Source organism: Ruditapes philippinarum, unplaced genomic scaffold (genome assembly GCF_026571515.1).
Source record: "Ruditapes philippinarum isolate M1 unplaced genomic scaffold, ASM2657151v2 ctg2014_1_1_1_1, whole genome shotgun sequence".
NCBI classification, from domain to species: domain Eukaryota; kingdom Metazoa; phylum Mollusca; class Bivalvia; order Venerida; family Veneridae; genus Ruditapes; species Ruditapes philippinarum.
The window spans coordinates 1-21,999 of record NW_026859056.1 but is presented as its reverse complement, the minus strand read 5'-3'; the positions used below and the strand labels follow the sequence as shown (position 1 = coordinate 21,999).

At 32.2% G+C, this 21,999-nt stretch overlaps 1 protein-coding gene and 2 long non-coding RNA genes across 3 annotated transcripts; all 3 read left to right on the top strand.

The window, feature by feature from the left end:
• Window positions 1-5,151: 5,151 nt before the first annotated feature.
• LOC132755018 (tryptase-like) lies at window positions 5,152-10,624 on the top strand. Its single transcript, XM_060745798.1, has 7 exons — window positions 5,152-5,244; window positions 6,114-6,321; window positions 6,555-6,603; window positions 7,159-7,276; window positions 7,553-7,717; window positions 8,578-8,723; window positions 9,332-10,624. Exons 4-7 carry the CDS (start codon window positions 7,180-7,182, stop codon window positions 9,491-9,493), a joined length of 570 nt encoding a protein of 189 aa, XP_060601781.1. The 5' UTR covers window positions 5,152-5,244; window positions 6,114-6,321; window positions 6,555-6,603; window positions 7,159-7,179; the 3' UTR covers window positions 9,494-10,624.
• An 817-nt stretch (window positions 10,625-11,441) lies between these two features.
• LOC132755028 (uncharacterized) lies at window positions 11,442-13,217 on the top strand. Its single transcript, XR_009629157.1, has 3 exons — window positions 11,442-11,601; window positions 11,976-12,120; window positions 13,115-13,217. It is a non-coding gene; the product is annotated as an uncharacterized LOC132755028 (long non-coding RNA).
• A 1,832-nt stretch (window positions 13,218-15,049) lies between these two features.
• Window positions 15,050-19,561, top strand: LOC132755026 (uncharacterized). The gene is made up of 3 exons (XR_009629156.1): window positions 15,050-15,230; window positions 16,127-16,257; window positions 19,473-19,561. It is a non-coding gene; the product is annotated as an uncharacterized LOC132755026 (long non-coding RNA).
• Window positions 19,562-21,999: the final 2,438 nt, after the last annotated feature.

Below are 21,999 nucleotides of genomic sequence, written 5' to 3'. Positions count from 1 at the left end.
AGAGGTTGAGATGTACCAAAATGGAATTTATTTGGTAACTCGTTTTCGAGAAGGGTCATGTTCAACGAATATGTGATAAATTCCGTCCCAGACGCAAAATTTACGAATAAGACAGAACTTATACTGATATTTATTTGGTTAATTTTAACATGTTGAAGTAGGCATAAGTATACTAAGTCTTTACCCCACAGGTTATCAGCGTTGGACCAAGCCCTACTACTATACCAAACCCTTCCCCTAGGATACAACCCAAGGGTCCTTTTAACTACCCAAATATACTTCAACCAAATATAGTATCAGAAATATATTTTATATATGTTATATATTTTTTATTAGAATTGTTTGATTTTGTATTGACATTATTTTGAATGAGTTGATTGGTCCCACGCCGATAGCTTGTGCTTTATCCATTCACATCCTACGTTTCTGTGAAAGAGACATCAAATATCACATATACATGGGAGACTTTCACGCAAGAGTCACAAAAGAGTTTTCACAGAAGACGAACATTATTTCACTCAGACGACAAAACTTATGCAGACGATATTTTTTACGCAGACGACACAATTTTAGGGCGTCGGCATCAATGGCATTGTTCTGTTATTAGGAAGATATGAGGATGATATGAGAATTAAAAATGAGTAGATCTATCTAACTAAAGAAATTAAATAAGCCTTGAATTTTAAATAAAACTTAATTTCGTTTTACCTTCTAAAATTACGTTTTCAAAGGTATGTTGAAAACTTAATTTATTTTTTCAAATGGTAAAACTGGTATGCTGAATTAATAAAAAGATCTCTACGTGCATTTTGAAGACTGTTTACACTGTAATCATACAAGAACATAATATATAATTAAATACTATTTACAAAGTTAATTTGAAGTTTAGCGTATCGAATTACTGTGATTTAATCAATTACACTAAATTTATCTTGATTATTAAGTAATTTTCAAATGTTAATTGTGTTTATTTATACTGTTAACGCTTATTACGTTTATTTATCTTGGTGTACGTATTTGAAAATTCATCAATATGTCCCGCCACCGGTTGAATGAAATTACCAAAGCAGCGCCCTTGGCGTCCGCCTCATTTATGTGGCTGGCTGCAAGCTCGATCCCCTGTCGAGTCATGTCATAAACTATAATATAATGATTTATATAGCATTTTGAAAACTTAGTAAAAACAAAACTTTTTGAAAAATGGCAGTGTTTTGACTGTTGCTTACGTAATTGAAAAAAAAAATTGAGGGAGACGCTTAAATCAGGGTGATGCTAAAATCAATCCTCTACTATACTGATTCGTTCTTTGTGCTTATACATATTGTTAAAATGCTAGAGGACTAAGCGGAAGAAATACTTTTGATTTTTAATTAAATTTTCCATCTTCTTTTTTTTGTACAAAATTGAGTGAATAAGAAACACGTAAAACAGATTGATTTTCTGACAAACTAAAGATATTATAGTATTAGCAGCTTCTTAAAGGACTTTGAGTGGTTCGGGTGTCAAAATGATCAGTTTCTTTTTGGTTAATTACAGTTATAAAAGATTTCGATATTACAGTATCAGCAATTTCTTCAAGGATTTTGTGTAGTTCGGGTGTCAAAATGTTCTATCTCTTTTTGGTTAAATTACAAGTATAAACGATTTAGTTTATGCTCATTGACCAAGTGTTGCTAAAAATCTTAAGGCACTTGCTGGTTACACCAGCTAGACCAGGTCCTAGATTACCAGGCTGATAAAGAAGATGAAGAAATACCAACATAAATGTAATAAAACGAACCGTGCAATAAATTGTGCGGAATGTCATTACCTTGGATGAAGATCGTGATTAAATTTCAGTAAAAAGTTTATTTTATTAACAAAGAGAATGTTTATTTTTATAAACATAGAACATTTGAGCCGCGTCACGACAAAACCAACATAGTGGGTTTGCGACCAGCATGGATCCAGACCAGCCTGCGCATCCGCGCAGTCTAATCAGGATCCATGCTGTTCGCTTACCAACTCTATTACAAGTGGAGAAACTGACAGCGAACAGCATGAATCCTGGTCAGACTGCGCGGATGCGCAGGCTGGTCTGGATCCATGCTGGTCGCAAACGCACTATGTTGGTTTTGTCATTGCGCGGCTCATTTGTATTCTCAAACAAATAAACATAGAAACATAATAATTATAAAAGGGCATCAATATAATTATTATGAAATAAAAGCGGCAACTACCTTTGTGTGCGTTGCTTCTTCAGTAATAAGAATCCTTCATTTACATTCCAAAATTAGAAAAAAACAAACAATATCAGCATATCAAACGGAAACGATAATCTATCATTCACCGGTCGTGTATATTAATACATAATGCCATGAACGGCTTATCAACATGTAGATCAAGGGATTAAGCTTAGTTAATGTTGGGGATTAAAGGGGGGATAATCCCTGAATTGTCCGTACCATAACTTATGCTTCACATACATGTACATAGCCCGGTCAAAACTATTGAATTTCTGAAGGTTTGTAATTGGATTTTGGAGTTTTTCAACAGAACTTTGATCTTTCTTAATTCACTTGTATAGGGATATTAAATACGTTGTATATGTATGGAACTAATATATTGCAGTTTTTTTTTCAAATGTCAAGCACTGTACGTCAAAAGTTTATTTGATAAATGAGCCGCGTCATGACAAAACCAACATAATTGGTTTGCGACCAGCATGGACCCAGACCAGCCTGCGCATCCGCAGGATGCAGGATCCAGGCTGTTCGCTTACCAAGTCTATTACAAGTAGAGAAACTGATAACGAACAGCATCCATGCTGGTCGCAAACCCATTATGTTGGTTTTGTCGTGACGCGGCTCAAATATTTGTTCCATTGACGCACCTTTGAGACTTATCAATTAAAATATGTCTGATATTTGTGAATTACTTTAGCTACTTTAAGTGTTAAGTGTTATATTAAGTGAAAATTTAAAACAAATGTGTGTAAAATAAGTTTCTGCGAAATGAACAAAAAGGGTATTTTACACTTTATAATTAACGTAAATTACCAAAAAAGAAAAATATGCAAAAAGAAGCCCTATTACATGTAACAGAAATAGTCAGAGAAAAACTACAAAATCAGTCATTAATCGTTCATAACATTTAAATTATTACTTGAATCTATTCTTCTTTTTTTAAATCGTAGTACATTTTTTTTTTCTCAAGATTGATTTTCTTAAAATATTTTCCCCTTATGGCTCATCTTGAGGCATGCAGCTTTAAACCATTCTGGTCCAATGTTACAAATTACATGTACCTCTTAATAGCGATCACTTTTTTTTGTCAAAGACTGGACTTATGGTTATTGATAGATTAAAGGGACTCCACTGCGGTCTTTTGACATGAAGGGACTGAAAACATTTTGTTCAAGATTTTTGTATTACTAGATGTATGTCTAGACCAATAACTCAAGTACAAAATTTCAGATCATTTACTCACTCCGCTTTCCAGAAATAATCAATTTTATTCTGCAAATTGGCACAATAAATGAAAAACGTTGCAACCCTTTTCACTGAAATCGGCCAAGAATCGCATAAAAATCGATTATCAATTTAACACCGTGTTTATTCATATATCATCTATATTTAAGTGTACTAGTTGATTTAAGAAACTTTTATTTAGAATATAATTTTAGGCTATTGGACCTCAGTAGAGTTCCTTTAATATATTCAACGTATTTATTTTATGGCTGATGTCATACCGTAGTATTCCAAATTTGAAAATGTAACAAACATATATGAGTTTTTTTTTATTCATTACCTTCAAGTCACGTGATCAACGAAATGTTACGTTACGTAACATGTATAACGCAGCAACGTTTTGTAACCATGCCTCTATATGACGTATATTGTTTAACTTTGAAAACCTGACACTGTTTTTAAGTTCCGCAGCAGTGCGCGTGTTAACTTCATGTTTACTAATAATAATGAAAATAAAATAATAATAATAATAATAATAATAATAAATTAAGAATGAATGAATTAATGAATGAATAAATGATGATGATACGATGATGACAATGATGATGATGATTACTTAATTTCATGAAAGTAACATATTATGAAACAGTAAATGTAGAACACAACGGAGAAGTTGTAACTTTCTCAACAATCGCAGTTTTTATCTAAAATGGTATATATATTTCAACTTTACTAAAACACTAAAGAAATAACATAAATTCCTATATGATCATCAAATACAAATGTGTCACATTTTCGGAAGTGTAAAAAGTTTAAACACTCAAGTACGAGTCTGGACTATGAATAATACTATTGTTTTTTTCAGCTCGTATTCTCATTGCTTTATTCAACTATGGTGTCTGGTTTTCGCCATATGAAAAAAATATATCTATAGGGTGGAGAAAAAAGGTTTCATAGCAGCCGAGTAGGCTAGCAGCCTGAAGTTGGTTTATACAGATTTTTTTCAGTTCGATTGTGTAGGAAGTTATAAGCTTATAGACACACTCTCGAATATGTTCCTGGAATCAACCAGTACTGAGCAATGAGTGTAAAGTTTCTTGCTCAAGGAAACAACGGTTCGTCTGCAGTTTACAGTCCAGCAGCGTAGTAGCTCATACGAAGATGGCAGAAAATGCATTTATAATTCCGTCCTAAGCACCTAACAGCCTAACAGCCTGAAATGTGGTGCAAACGTCCTAAGTTATTGTTGATAAGTGATTTATCGGTCATTTCTATTCGTCGAATATATATGTCACTATAATTTGAGGCTGCCGGGGAGCAAACTTCACGTTGCCTCTCTGCTCGGCTGCTGCTAAGCTTACATTTATAAAGGTTCGCACCCCATCAGATATGCTTCTACTTTCCCTAAGAAGGGATTACAATGCATTTCGCTTGTTTCCGTATTTCTATAGAAATCCCGTATCTCTCTTTTACTTCAAACTGCTAGGCTTCCAAAATTCACGAACATCACATTTACAGTTTTTTTTCGTGTTTATTTTTCTATCTTTAGCAGTGTCATCTAGCCACACGAAGCTTTTATGGCAAGTATGTGCCGCCATAATTTGACCGTGTTATTACATGGACTTTGCCATTACTTATATTTTCTTATTGAACCCCCTTAAATTTACAATAAACACTTTTATGTTCAAAGACAGGCAAGTCCATAATAAGTAAAGGCAGGGGGTAAAGGTTGAGTTTATAGTTTCAAGATAAAAACACGGTGTCATCAACCCGGTTTGATAATCATCAAAACAATGTAGGTGAATAGTATTATCATATTATACAATATTTCGATAAGTATATGAAAACGTGTTCTTTTTATCGCGTAAATATATGACAAATAAAACTGTATATGCTGTAATAACGTGCTGATATTTAATACGAGGAAATAGTGTCAATAAAGATGGAAACTGTTAGATACACGTGCATTTTATTGATTTGTGTTTTGATAACAAACGTATTTGGTAAGTTTTTGAAACTTTCACATGTACATCAAATGTTATAATCTTAAAGGAACTCCACTGAGATCCAAAACCTTAAAAAAATCATAAAGAATTATACATCTATCAGCTAGGACTCTTTAACCGAGATTTGCAAATGATGATTTAAGATACATATTAATCAGAACTAAACTACTATACTGAAAATTGTATTTTTTAATGCTTTATATAGGCAGATTTGAGTGAAAAAAGTTGCAACTCCTGTCAATTTGGCGTCAGTTTACATAACTAGAATAAATAATCCAGATAAAGATGGAGTGAGAGAATGATATGAAATTTTGCACAAAAGCTATAATCAAATGGAACATTAATTGCCATATAATGTCATGTCGGTCATGTCAAAAATATCAGTGGAGTCCCTTTAATAACTTAAGGGATCATTTCTTATGAAGCTCATCAATAAACGACAATCTGATAAAGAAACATAGGAAATTTCACAGAAGCTATAGCGGTAACGTTTTGAATTTCTATTCTTATAAGTATGGGCAAATCTTACTTATTTTAACTGATTCTTGATTAATGCTGTATGAAATATTAAAAAGAAATCTAAACAACATTTTAAACTAGCTCAAGATATTGAAAATGATAACAAACTCATGTTTTATGAATATTGTATACGTTTAAGGTGAAAAAAAGCTATCCAGGCACAAGCGTGTGATCGGAGGAACCGAGATCTCAAAGGGTGACACACCTTGGCTTGTATCCTTGCACGGGAAAATCGTTACAGAGAGGTTATTCGGTATAATACCTATTGGTCACAAGCACGTGTACTGCGGGGGTTCTCTCATTAACGACCGATATGTCCTGACAGCTGCACACTGTTTTGATTCAGGGTAAGAAATCTCGAAATACTAGTAATGAGCTGTTGCACAATCTGCAATATATCCAAGAAAATTATCATGCCAAGCTCAAATAGTTAGAAATCCTATCAAGGGAGGTCAGTATTTTAAGTCATTTACAGTGTAAAGTAAGCTTTTATACAACTTTTATAGTCTAATTAACAAGGGAAGCAACTCTCATAGTAAATCGCAAACATATATGCCATTATTACTTCCCTTCATTCCAGACGCGATATTGACGAATGGGAGGTCCGGTTAGCAGCTGTAGATTTAAAGGTAATTTAGAAGAAAACAATTTGATTTGATATTGTAAAATTACGGATATACTTCCTAGTGAACATAATGTTATCACCATGGGTTCGAGCTTCACTGTGGTCACGAGCTTGACTCCTGTAATGACACTGGTATTTTTCGAGTCAGGAGAATGGCTAAATAAACTTGAATCTTACCAAAATATTCTTAAATTATTTCAGCTTTCATATTTTGAAAGAAGTGAATTTGAGATATAAGCTTAAATATGTAAACGTACATAATAAGCATGGAGAAATGTATTTAAGAAAGAAAATCCACTCACCTTGAGAAGAAAAAGTAATAGAAATAGAAAAAGAAATAGAAGACGAAGATTAAGGAGAAGAAGAGGAATAGAAAGCTGTTTTTCCTGTTTACTGTTGGAAGAAATATACACAATGTACTTTTTAATACAAAGACAGAAATCTCAGAAATATGTCCCAGGCATCATTTATTCAAAACATTTAACATAACTAAATGTTGTTTTTTTATCAATATATATTGTTTTGTCTTTGATTTATCCACTTATTTGATAATCACCAGGTGGCGCTTGCTGACAGATTTATGGACTTTCTTGGGAAAACTCTCGGCAAGAAAGACTGGCGAATATGGGAAATAGATGTGTCTAAAATCATCATACATCCGGGTTACAACAGAAATGGTAAACTAGTGGTTTTACTTTCTTACAGTTTCTATAATTGTACAAATGAATGGTGTACGATAGTTTTTAGTCTGTTGTAATTTTGAAAATAAGCAGATTAAACAATCCACATTTGGCTTTAGGTATTGCTTTGTGTATTGGAGATATAATATGGCAAAAAATGTTTATATTTCATATATAACAACTAATCAAGTTAATCAATTAATGTATAACAATTATAATAATATAAATATTTATTCTTATGTATTATTTCCTTAATATTTATTTTGACTCTAGATTTATGGTATCAGGACATAGCTATCGTAAAATTGGCGGACCCGGTGCCGTCTGGTCGCAGGTTCGAGCATATCAAGAGAATCAAACTTCCGGGCATGTTTGATTTCAGTTTTCCGGACAAGGGAAGTAACTGTCACATGACCGGATGGGGATGTACGTCTGCTGGTAAATTTTAAATTTAATTTTAACCTTTGACCTGTGATGTAGCATGCAATAACTATATAAAGAATCGGCAGTCGCAAGTCCGATTCCCAAGATACTAGAGCGTCTTTTGAATGACACCGTAAAAGACATGGTCACGTGATTTACTTTTACCCCGACTAGACTTTAGAATATTACTTCTTGACAATCGCATTTTCTCGGCCATTTCCTTCAAACTCCGGATTGGTCTTCTTGGGAATTGTCAATATGTGTTTCTGGTGACAACTATTAATTAACGTATGTAAAAATTAGAGATGACATCTGGAGCCGAAACGGCCATCGTGATGCGAACGTTCGGATAACCGGACTCCGAATGACATCCCTAGTAAAAATGTATGATATTCCTAAAGAGGTCCGAAAATATATGTATGAAAGACATCAGCAACAATGTATCATCATTTCGTTTCACTGAAATTACCTTACAGTATTATGTATTAAACTTTACGTAACATTCACCGCCCAAATATCTAATTTTACAAGATAATAAAGGCCCATTATGCCCCAGAAATGCTTTGAATTTTATTTCTCAAAAGCTCTTTTCATCTTCTTTATAGTCTGAAAGCTACTCATTATAATGATTAAGTATTTTGTATGGAAGTCAAAATACTGCTTTGCTACATTTTGCATCTTTTATTTTGTGAAAAATTAATTCACATTTAGTGCTACTTTCTTCAGGTATCAAGTATTTAACATGCTCTAACAACATTAGTTATATTAAATGTTATAAAACTTATGTTTCCCTTTTCTAAAGTAGTAAAAAATTATTTGTTTCTGATACATAATGTGCCTTTAAAATTTGTTATGTATATACATGTATATTTTAGGAGGGGGCTTATCACGATATGCCAGATCTGTACAGCTGCCTATTTTAGCTAACAGAGAATGTGGGTACTATTACAATCTGAGATCGTTGTTCGGTAGACTGTGTGCCGGTTTCAAGTCCGATAATGACAATGGAGGAATATGCCCGGTTCGTATTATCTTTCTGTCACCAATAATTATCATATTTGTTGTCCTTTATTTTTTCGTAGATTTTTTTTGTCTTGGTGAAATTTTAATGCTTTATTCGCAAAAGCTATAATTATTATTGCGGCAGACTATATGTTCTTTTAAAAATACATATCGCTGGGACCAGCTGGAACGGCGTGGTTATTATGGCAACTATAGCTTTGTGAGTTCGAATCCGGGCACGGAACACATTTATAAAACAAAGAAATTTATCGCCTGTCCCTAGTCCTTCATCTCAACTAATTTTTGTTATGACGTCATTAGTTACTTTCCGGAAAACAGACAGGTACTCTGTAACTGAGCGTTGAAGGTTGATTACATCCAGTAAATAACCTACTTTTGTTAAGTTCTTTCATAACAGACAGATGTTTTGATAGCTGTTGAAAAGTCGTTTGCTCCTGAGAACCCCCCAAAAAAAAAAACAAACAAAAAAACCCCCCAAAAACATAAAGGCTTTACTTTAGCAAGTTCCAAAAATATTTGCCACCATTTAACATTTACAGAATCAATGACGCAAATAAGTAAGGGAACTAGAAACCGGAACTTGACAAGTTTAACTTTTTCTTACAGGGAGACAGTGGAGGACCTCTAGTTTGTCAGAATGATAACGGAGAATGGACACAAGTTGGTATAGCAAGTTTTACCAGTAAAACGAGACCAGGAAAGTTTCCGGCGGTGTTCACGCGCATTTCTACCTATGTCACGTGGATAAAAAGTTACACCGATAATTAGAACGGAATGGAAAAAAAAATTATATTACATAAAGAATTATAATATTGTGGCAGAATATTAATTTTGTAATCAGAATTTCAGTTGAGAAATAAGAATTGTATGTACCAAGAAAAAATAGGATGTGGATCGACGAATTAATTCATTATTATGTACGGTTGTGTAAATTTGTGCTGAAAATGATGACGATTTCCGGTTTAAATGATGTAACAATTTTGTCTCTTTACTTTATTTACTATGACAGATAGCAATGTCACATTGATGATCTAGATTGAAAATTCATATATAAGAACACTCAACTGAAGGGGGTTCTCTCTACCTACGTTATAATATATGATTATAGAGTTGTCACAAGAAAAATCGAGACAACCATTCGTGCACTCTACATCAGCCTCAATACTTTAAACTTTTGGAAAAATGAGCCGTGTCACGACAAAACCAACATAGTGGGTTTGCGACCAGCATGGATCCAGACCAGCCTGCGCATCCGCGCAGTCTGATCAGGATCCATGCTAATCGCTTACAAACCCTATAAGAAGTAGAGAAACTGATAGCAAACAGCATGGATCCTGACCAGACTTCGAGAATGCGCAGGCTGGTCTAGATCCATGGTGGTCGCTAACCCATTATGTTGGTTTTGTCGTGACGCGGCTCAATTATTATATTATATCATTTGTATCTATAATCTTATCACATTTATGATGATATTGTTAATTGTACGACTATTAACTGTTAAAGCTGAACGTCTCCAGATGAGCCAAATTATTTCAAGAAATTCATTTTAAGAAAAATGTATAAAGATTTTAAGAAAAGATATTCAATATCTAATTAATGATTAACATGTTATGTGCGATTAATGACTGATTTTGCAGCATCAATCACTTTAATTCTACTGCGTTACTAACGCAGTAAGAGGTATTTATGTATATTTTGACCTCTTTTTGGTAATTAGCGTTGATTTTAAGTGCCGTTTGAAATGTACAAATTACTTTCTTTATTCACTTCACAATATTTAACTTTAAAAAAAGATTTTTGAAATTTTCACGAATATGAGCATGAATCTAGAGGCATGCTGCTTTATATTATGTAACTTGGTATTTAAAAAATATGTTTTCCCTGGATGTGATGTCATTTGATCGATTGAAAAAAAAAGAAAAAAGAACGGCGTCTTAAAAGTTTTAAAACTCCGACTTAAAGTTGGGGTTTCACCATTTGAATTGAGTTTCTTTAGACTGGACGGTCAAGGATAACCTAGGACAGTGTAAGCTTTAATTTCCAGTCGTGTCCTTACCTCAGCAGAGTCTAGAGACAGCAATGAGATACAAGGGAAGTCGGGAACCAATCCCTAGCTCTTATTGAATTGACCCTTTGGTTCTTTTACATGCTGAAAACGTTTCTGAAAATCCCCAAGTGTTTCACTCAGGATCGAACCCGGAACCTAACGAGTGACAGTCAGTGGACTAACCAACTGAGCTATCGCACCACCTGGTTATAACAATCCGAAAGGATCCATTCGAAAAGGTGCTATGATAGAACTAAACGATTTTGGCATCTATGTGTACGATAAGAGACCTGGTGACCGTTCGACTAAGTTTTCGTAATTTTTTTTCTTAGTATTATCATAAATGAAAGTTTACGTTAAAACGGTAATTTTAGGCGTGAGTACGTTAGTAAAACGTTCCCATTGTTTCAACATCGAACTTCTTTGGTGGCGTAGTACATGTAGTAAACATAACCAATGAAGGGGGCATTTGAACCCTGTTTGTTCTGGTGTAGAAATTCCAAAAAAAAGCTAAACGGGAAAATCAGAACATTCACGTGCGTGTTCCGCTTTGGGGCGGGGAAGATGGATGGATGGGAGAGACGGGTAGGCTGGGTTTATTGGTTTATAGGAGGAGCGTAGACACATACTAGAAAAAAAAGAAAACAGATGTCGTAGATATCGATTGAAAATACATTACTTCATATTAGTTTAAATGTGAACATAAATGCACAATAATAGTGTGATAGTATTTCCGATTTATTTGAAATCGCCAGTCTAGCTATGTTTAAACTAGTTTGTTTAGTACTTGGAATATGTTTTATTGCAAGTGTTTGCAAGTTCAAAGTGGGTAAGTGCCATTCTGTAATGTACGATACAAGTCATATAAAATAATTTATGTAATGGACCTCAAAATTATGTTAAACGTCTGTATCTGAAATAATTAATTTAATATAATGCTGGTTTGAGTGAACACCCTGAACCATCAGTTTGTTGATATTTTAATAACAGTTGTTAAAGAGCCGTTCGATCGTGTCTGAGTGAATTCTTATGTTCCATTTAAGTTATATTTTTTAAAGTTATAATTTGAGCTTTTCAAATGTATACACTATATTTATAGATAAATATATCTTTAATTTAGTTGTATAACAGCGAACTTACACTATATATAGAGGCTTGTGCTTTCGACAAAGTAATTATTTTAATTGACGATTCTACACACAGAAAGTCTCGGATGTGATTGCCTTCCGCAAGGACATTGCGGCTTTAAGCCAGACACAGAAACAGTTGGAAATCACTTTTGTTTTGGCTGCCCTGGCAGTTTTGAATGTTGTTGTCCCACGAACACTATACCGAAGCAATAAGTAAAGTAAGTATATAAGTCATACATGTATAAAAATATCTAAATAATATCATATAATCAAATTGTGTTGGTAATAAAAACAAATTTCAACGCAAAATACCATATGTCCGTAAATTAGTAGATTTGTAAAGCACCATGCATCCACCCACTGAGAAATTATCATGCGTTACAAAAGGTAAATTGCCAGTGTTCTTACGGAGGTAGATTGCCATGTGTTCTTATGAAGGTAAATTGCATTTGTTATTATAAAGGTAAATTGCAATGTGTTCTCATAAAGGTAAATTGTCATGTGTTTTTATAATGGTAAATGGCCAGGTGTTATAACAATGGTGAACTGGCATGTGTTCTTAGAAAGGTAAATTGTCATGTGTTCTTACAAAGGTAAATTGCCATGTGTTCTTACAAAGGTTAATAGTCACGTGTTCTTACAAATGCAAATTGTCATGTGTTCTAACAAAGGTAAATTGTCATGTATTTTATACAGGTGAATTGTCATATGTTCTTTTAAAGGTTAATTAACATGGGTTCTTACAAAGATAAATTGCCATGTGTTCTTTTAAAGGTTAATTGTCTTGTGTTCTTACAAAGGTAAATTGTCATGTGTTCTAAGAAGGGTAAATTGTTATTTGTTCTTATATAGGTTAATTGTCATGTGATCGTACAAGTATGAATTGACATGTGTTCTTAAAAAATGTAAATTGCCATGTGTTCTTATATAAGTACATTGTCATGTCATCTAACAAAGGTAAATTATCATTTGCTTTTAAAGGTAAATTGTCATGTGTTCTTACAAAGGTAAACTGTCATGAGTTCTTTAAAAGGTAAATTGTCATTTGTTCTTACAAAGGAACAATTATCATGTGTTCTTACTAAGGTAAATTGTAATTTGTTTTTATAACGGTGGATTGCCATGTGTTGTTACAAAGGTAAATTGTCGTTTGTTCTTACAATCATAATGATAGATTGCCAAATTTTCTTATTTCTTTCTTTTTACTTTCAGATGAAGAAACTAAAAAGAAGAATACGACAGGGAGAACTCCTTAGTAAAAAAATCGATAAATTGAAAATAATTGTATGCTATTTTAAAATAATATGAAATCTGACTTTTCTTGTTTTCTTGTTCATTCGAAAATAAAATTAAAAAGAAAACGGTATTTCATGTACGTTGGCTGTGTCCAAAACAACAGTGACATTTTCCGTTGAAACTGACACAGAGGTATATCATATAAAATATAATCCCGGATTCTCGTTCGTGATCATTCCGGCTTAAACAATCTTTTTTATAAAAGCTTCTTAAATGCCTTTCAAATAATAATAGTAATTAAACATATATAAATAAATGGAAAAAAAATAAAAACATGTAATTGCATGAGGAAAATTCCAGGTAGTACGGACTGTAATAAAAAACTAATGTGAGTCTGCTTTGGTACCTCACAGAAACTCTGAGTATATGAGATGATCGTGTCCTTTCTTTATATTTTTGTTATATAAGATTTTACTTGTAACTCGTTTAGACATTTGTATAAATTCATGAAATATATTCACAATAATAATGTAAAATGTTTGCAATATATTTGCCCGGCTGTTAATCATCTGGATTGATTTTAAATTATCTTGATAGCTTTATGACAACCAACAGATGCATGTTAGATATATCATATCTGATCAAATATGAAAATAAAACACGATTTCGAAAACGGTGTATCAAAAGATGTATATCTAGAATCGAAACCCACTCCCAACTGCTTCCATGTTAACTTGCAAAAACTTTAACTTCTACTAATGTCAAATATGACGAAAAAAAAAAAAGAACAAACAAAAAAACATTTAGTCGTTATAATTTTCTGGTATACTAGTATCTGGTTATCTACTTGATACATATAATTTATGCTAGAAAAAGGACATTAGGCATTTAAATTTGCCGTTAAAGATGTTGGGGTGCTAAACTTGAAATGCGAGGACATGGAATTTATTATTAACATACATTATTATTGTTCCAAGAGAATATAATAATAACCGTGGCTTGTTAATTACTAGAAATTGTCCAGCAATAATTATAATGTATACTGAGCTCTTTAATATACCGATTATATGTGAAGATTGGGCTTAGATCATTGACTAACATTATATCCTATGAGCGAACCAGAAAAAAGAGGAGAAATTAAGATCCTCCCATTCTCTCCCCCCCTACACGAAACAAACCCCCCTACACGAAACAACCCCCCCCTACACGAAACAAAAAACATCAACACCAAAAACAATAAAATGTAAACCTGTTGCACCGGTTCTCAGATACTGCAATTCAACATTTCATTTTCGAAAAGTTTGAGAAGTAAATGGTTTCAAACAAAAAAACCGTATAGCTATTGAGTCCAGTAAACCATTTATCCATATGGAAATGATGCTCTTATGAATGAACTGTTTTTTCGAAGAATCCCAATTGTAACGGAATATTTCCAAGGTTTTCCAAGGTTTTCTTTCCTTCAGTATATGATTATCCGTTGACACATGCTATATTATATTATCAAATTTGATAATTTCTGGCAAGGCATTTGGATTCATTCATTGAAAGCAGTTAAGAAGTTCCTAGCTCATCATAAATGATCCAAATTTGGCACATTAGTAGAACCAAAAATGTTTTATGAGTTGGGAGGAATTACTTTGCACATGTGATAATCCTAACACTCTAGCGGGATTCGAACCCACACGGATTATAAATCAGTGACCAAATTAAACTACTCAGCCATTGAGGGAACTCAAATACTTTAAGTGTAAAGGATTCTTATAATACAAACAATTATATTTTGAAATAAAGAAAAGATTAAATTGTGTATACTTTTAGAAACTTGTTTGAAACGTTTTTTTTTATAGATTTTGTTTGATAATTTTCACTGGCTAGGTCTTTACATATCTGGTATTGTTTACTAACTTTACAATCTGCTGCAAATATTGTCAAGGTTTATATAGAAAAGCGATATTTAAATATCATTTATTATTAAATAAGAATAATATACCAGTTATTCAAGCTTTGATAACTTCAATAACAATGGCTAGTAAATTTACATTTATACTTCTCGGATTACTTGTTATCACAAGTTTTTGCGAATTCAAGACTGGTGAGTTGTTTTTCTTTATATATTTTCCTTCTTTCCTTTTTCGTCAATTTCAACAAAAAGTGATATATTTATGGATGCAGCATGAATAAGCAAAGGCATTTAAATTTATGTATCACAATTTTATGCTAAATAATTAACCTTTTCCACGCTCAATATCTTAAAATGATTTGTCAACCTTTCAATCAGATTTTTGTGGTCTAGTCTATCCTCAATGAATTAATGAACTATCTACGAAAGACCCGTTGGGGGCATTTCAATTTCATGAATTCCGGATTTCAGCTTCATGAAGTTTAAATCGTGAATTCATGAAGTTGAAATCGTGAATTCATGAAGTTGAAATCGTGATTTCGTGAAGTTGAAATCGTGAATTCATGAAGTTGAAATCGTGAATTCGTGAAGTTGAAATCGTGATTTCGTGAAGTTGAAATCGTGAATTCATGAAGTTGAAATCGTGAATTCATGAAGTTGAAATCGTGAATTCGTGAAGTTTTAATCGTGAATTCATGAAGTTGAAATCGTGAATTCGTGAAGTTGAAAACGTGAATTCATGAAGTTGAAATCGTGAATTCATGAAGTTGAAATCGTGAATTCGTGAAGTTGAAGTCGTGAATTTATGAAGCTGAATCATGAATTCGTGAATTCCGTATTTTGAAAACGGGAATTCACAAAATTTAAATTGTGAATTCATAAAGATGAAATCAGGAATTCATGAAGTTGAAATGGCCCTACCGGACTTTCGTTAATATCGGATCATGTATCTTACACTTACCGACATTATCCATATATAATTATTTTGTGGTTTGTTTTGTTGTTCTATATCTTTCAACTTAATTATTTATTGTTTTCTGACCTTCCATTATAGACCAATTCACTTTAAACAAATTTAATTATTTTAGATGCGGGTAATATAAGATGCTATTGTAGCAGGAGCTGTTCAGAAGGGTCAATAGAATCCAACTATTGGTGTTTTCCCTGCTTCCCACCCAAAGAATGCTGTTGCATGAAAACCTTACCGATAGAAAAATAAGTGAGTATTACGATTTTTCAGTTTGACTTGAAATTTGAATTGCCGTTATACGAATATTGCACAAATATGGATGCGTAATATTTCACGTAAACATATATAAATGAGCCGCGTCACGACAAAACCAACATAGTGGGTCTGCGACCAGCATGGATCCAGACCAGCCTGCGCATCCGCGCAGTCAGATCAGGATCCATGCTGTTCGCTATCAGTTTCTCTACTTGTTATAGGGTTTGTAAGCGAACAGCATGGATCCTGATGAGACTGCGCAGATGCGCAGGCTGGTCTTGATCCATGCTGGTCGCAAACCCATTATGTTGGTTTTGTCATGACGCGGCTCAAATTGAGTCTATTTGGCCGAGTGGTTAACACGTCGGACTAACAAGTTATCTGCGGGGACTAGTGAATCTAAGGATTGCTTGCCGCGTGGGTTCATACCCCTTTAAAGACAAACTGTTATTTCCGTGAGCAAGAAACTTTACACTCAATGCTTAGTACTAGTTGGATGCAGGAACGGATTTGAATGTGTTTGAAAAAAGCCTGTAACTTCCAATACAATCAAAATAAAATAAGTTTGTACAAACTAATATTGTGCATTTAGATCCCTTGTGTTAAAACATGACAATCTTAAGTGATATTAAGCTGATATTTTGATATCATCTGAACACATTGAAACAAAAAATGTCGGCAAATGTAGCGGTTTATGCTGCTTAAATCAGGTCTTTCATTATTCCGGTTCTTTAAAACACTTCAACCGACAAATTTTTAACGATCAAAACATGCAGGTTATATAAACTTTTTAATAAACGCGCTCATGTTAGCAACACTTGATGAAGTCATAAGAACTAGAACTCATCGTCATCGACTTTATTTTCTGTTGAATTATTGTGAGTTAGTAAAATCTCAATCATTGAGAATTTTTTCATTCAATTAGTAATATCTCCATCAATTGATGGTTTTTTTAATCAATGAGTAAAATTTCTCAATCAATGAGTTATATTTCAGTCAAAAAGTAAAATATCTCAATCAATGAGAATTATTTCAGTCAAAAAGTAAAATCTCAATCAATGAGTTATATTTCAGTCAAAAAGTAAAATCTCAATCAATGAGTTATATTTCAGTCAAAAAGTAAAATCTCTCAATCAATGAGTTATATTTCAGTCAAAAAGTAAAATCTCAATCAATGAGAATTATTTCAGTCAAAAAGTAAAATCTCTCAATCAATGAGTAATATTTCAGTCAAAAAGTAAAATCTCTCAATCAATGAGAATTATTTCAGTCAAAAAGTAAAATATCTCAATCAATGAGTTATATTTCAGTCAAAAAGTAAAATCTCAATCAATGAGTTATATTTCAGTCAAAAAGTAAAATATCTCAATCAATGAGAATTATTTCAGTCAAAAAGTAAAATCTCTCAATCAATGAGAATTATTTCAGTCAAAAAGTAAAATCTCAATCATGAGTTATATTTCAGTCAAAAAGTAAAATCTCAATCAATGAGTTATATTTCAGTCAAAAAGTAAAATATCTCAATCAATGAGTATTATTTCAGTCAAAAAGTAAAATCTCTCAATCAATGAGTAATATTTCAGTCAAAAAGTAAAATGTCAATCAATGAGTTATATTTCAGTCAAAAAGTAAAATATCTCAATCAATGAGTATTATTTCAGTCAAAAAGTAAAATATCTCAATCAATGAGTAATATTTCAGTCAAAAAGTAAAATCTCAATCAATGAGTAATATTTCAGTCAAAAAGTAAAATCTCTCAATCAATGAGTTATATTTCAGTCAAAAAGTAAAATCTCTCAATCAATGAGAATTATTTCAGTCAAAAAGTAAAATCTCAATCAATGAGTTATATTTCAGTCAAAAAGTAAAATCTCAATCAATGAGTTATATTTCAGTCAAAAAGTAAAATATCTCAATCAATGAGTTATATTTCAGTCAAAAAGTAAAATCTCAATCAATGAGTTATATTTCAGTCAAAAAGTAAAATCTCTCAATCAATGAGTAATATTTCAGTCAAAAAGTAAAATCTCTCAATCAATGAGAATTATTTCAGTCAAAAAGTAAAATCTCTCAATCAATGAGAATTATTTCAGTCAATAAGTAAAATCTCAATCAATGAGTATTATTTCAGTCAATGAGTAAAATCTCAATCAATGAGTATTATTTCAGTCAATGAGTAAAATCTCAATCAATGAGTATTATTTCAGTCAATGAGTAAAATCTCAATCAATGAGTATTATTTCAGTCAATGAGTAAAATCTCAATCAATGAGTATTATTTCAGTCAATGAGTAAAATCTCAATCAATGAGTATTATTTCAGTCAATGAGTAAAATCTCAATCAATGAGTAATATTTCAGTCAAAAAGTAAAATCTCAATCAATGAGTAATATTTCAGTCAAAAAGTAAAATCTCAATCAATGAGTAATATTTCAGTCAAAAAGTAAAATCTCAATCAATGAGTAATATTTCAGTCAAAAAGTAAAATCTCAATCAATGAGTAATATTTCAGTCAAAAAGTAAAATCTCAATCAATGAGTATTATTTCAGTCAAAAAGTAAAATCTCAATCAATGAGTAATATTTCAGTCAAAAAGTAAAATCTCAATCAATGAGTTATATTTCAGTCAAAAAGTAAAATATCTCAATCAATGAGTAATATTTCAGTCAAAAAGTAAAATATCTCAATCAATGAGTAATATTTCAGTCAAAAAGTAAAATCTCAATCAATGAGTTATATTTCAGTCAAAAAGTAAAATATCTCAATCAATGAGTTATATTTCAGTCAAAAAGTAAAATATCTCAATCAATGAGTATTATTTCAGTCAAAAAGTAAAATCTCAATCAATGAGTTATATTTCAGTCAAAAAGTAAAATATCTCAATCAATGAGTAATATTTCAGTCAAAAAGTAAAATCTCAATCAATGAGTAATATTTCAGTCAAAAAGTAAAATCTCAATCAATGAGTTATATTTCAGTCAAAAAGTAAAATCTCAATAAAATCTTCTGCTTGTATCGACTGTTTAATACATGTTCAACATTATATTAATTACAGTACATTCTGCTGATTCTTATTTTCAATCGATGCATAGATATACACGTACAATCAAAATACCGGTATCAGATATTAAGACGCAGAATTCAATTCATTAATTGTTGTTGTTGTTTTCGTTTTGTGTATTTTGTATGTTACTGTGCTATTTTTTTCAGGTTCGAAGCATGCGGTTATTAAAACTGGACATCTGAAGAAAGTATCCATTTTTTCCAGAAAGTATTAATAAATTGAAGACAATAATACATTATAGTGTTTCTTATTTATTCAAAATAACTGTCGTTATGATTGATGTTGAACAAATGAATAGATTTGCACTCTATATGTCCTTACCATTACCTCTACACCTTTCCTAATATCACTATTTTATCCAAGTATCGAAGGACTTTCTTAGTAAATAATCAATAAATTGAAAGCTTTAAAGAAAATATTTGTGTTCAAGAACAAAAAATGCTATGTCAGAAACAAATGGAATCTGAATTTTCTTGTAAAAGTTATCGTTGGAAAATATAATTTTTAAAACAAAACAGTATGTTACGTTTGACTGTGTTCAAAACAACGCCAACATTTTCCGCTGAAACTGACACAGAGGTATATCATGGCACAGGGTTATATAAAATATAATCCGAGATTCTCGTTCGTGATCATTCTGTCTTATAACTTTTAATAAAGCTCCATAAAAGTCTACCAAATAAAATGAAAATAAAATTTATATAAATAGATAAAAATAGGAAAGAAGAAAATAAAATAAAGCAAATACATGGGAAAAACTCTAGGTAAAGCAAGTTGAGTCTGTATTGGTTCCTGTGTATCTAATAACCGAAGCTCTGAATATATGAGATGATCGTTTGGCCTTTTGTTTTATAATTTTGTTTTGCAACTCGTTAATATATTTGGTTGAATTCGTGAAATATAATGACAATAGTAATGTAAACTATTTGCAATGTATTTGACCGGCTGTTAATCATCAAACATTGATTTTAAATTATCTTGATAACTTTACGACAAGCAACAGATCCATGTTAGATATACCAGTTCTTATCAGACAGATATATCATTGAAAATCTTAACATTTATGTTCAGACTCGAAACCCACTCTCGACTGCTCCCATAAGTTTCAATGCAGTTAACTTGCATGACATGTATGAAGAGTTTAGAATATTTGTATTTAAAAGATAAAAATACTAATCTAAAATATGAAAGAAAGCCCTTAATCGTTATAATTAATTAACATATCGGACTATCTGATTGTTACATAATTATGTGCCAATAAGTAAAAAAGTGTGTATTCTATTCTACGTGTCATTCACTTATCATTTTGGATCACTAGCTATAAAGTTTATATTCATTTCCACGTGTCATAAAATTTTTAATAATTTCCAGATGACATATTAAGTTTTATTCATTTCTACGTATTATAAACCCTTTATTTGTTTACAAAATAATCAATGTTCTTTCACATCCTCAAAATTTTCAAAGTGCGATAATCTGTCTGTCCGTGCATTTTGTTAAAAATTCTTTGTTTTTTCTTTCATTATTAATTCTCTCCCTAGACATACTAGTAGTCTCCTTGTTTCCCTTGTCAAGTCTGTTCTGTTCGTTTAATACGTCACACCTTGAGTTTCATATTAACCTCAATCAGTTGACAGCTACCAGTGCAGACCAAATTCAGTTGGTACATTTGAGCAGTCTGACCATGGTCTGCACTATTTGTTATTCAGTCATGACATTATTTGAAAATTTCACAATCATAATTAACTTTTTCTTGTCTGAGACACGGACAAGTGATGTTGTAAGATTGAGAATTCAGTACCGCTCTAGCCGGTGCTAGGGGACGTGAGGGATGTTTCACTTTTTCATTATCCCTCAAGTACAGACTCAACCAAACCGAGCCTGCAATTTACATGTAATTTTAATTTTGCTGCCCAGGGACCACTTTTTTCCAGATATTCGGATAACATAAGAAATCTTTTGTTATTTATCGGATACATTTCAACAAGAATATAATAAAAACCCATGTATAGACTGGATAATATTATCGACAGCATATGTTGTTAACGTGACTTCATTAATTACACATATTAATATATGATCATATCTTTCTTACCATTTTAATTCAAACACATGTTATTCTAAATCAATATCTTTCAAATAACATGTCACCAATCTAGTCCAAATTGAACAAAAAAACAAAACACGAGTTTTAACAGTTTTGAAGGATTTCAGTGTAAACATGTGTTTTCAAAGCGTAAATTGAATACTAGTAACTGGATGAGAGTTGGCAATAATCGCATTTTTGTTAAGATGTGTGAAGTTGGCGGCCTAGCGGCCTGGCGGCCTGGCGGCGTGAAGTTGGCGGCCTGGCGGCCTAGCGGCGTGAAGTTGGCGGCCCAGCGGCCTGGCGGCCTAGCGGCGTGAAGTTGGCGGCCCAGCGGCCTGGCGGCCAAAAATTTTAATGTTGTAAAAATGTTTTTTTAACAATAAAACGGCATTTAATGAAGTTTTAAAGATAATTATTGTTATTTAAACGATATTCTAAAGAAAAAATCACTTTTAGAGATTTTTTTAATTTTGTCATTTTTGTGAAGTTGGCGGCCCAGCGGCCTGGCGGCCTAGCAGCCAAAAATTTAATGTTGTAAAAAATGTTTTTTTAACAATAAAACGGCATTTAATGAAGTTTTAAAG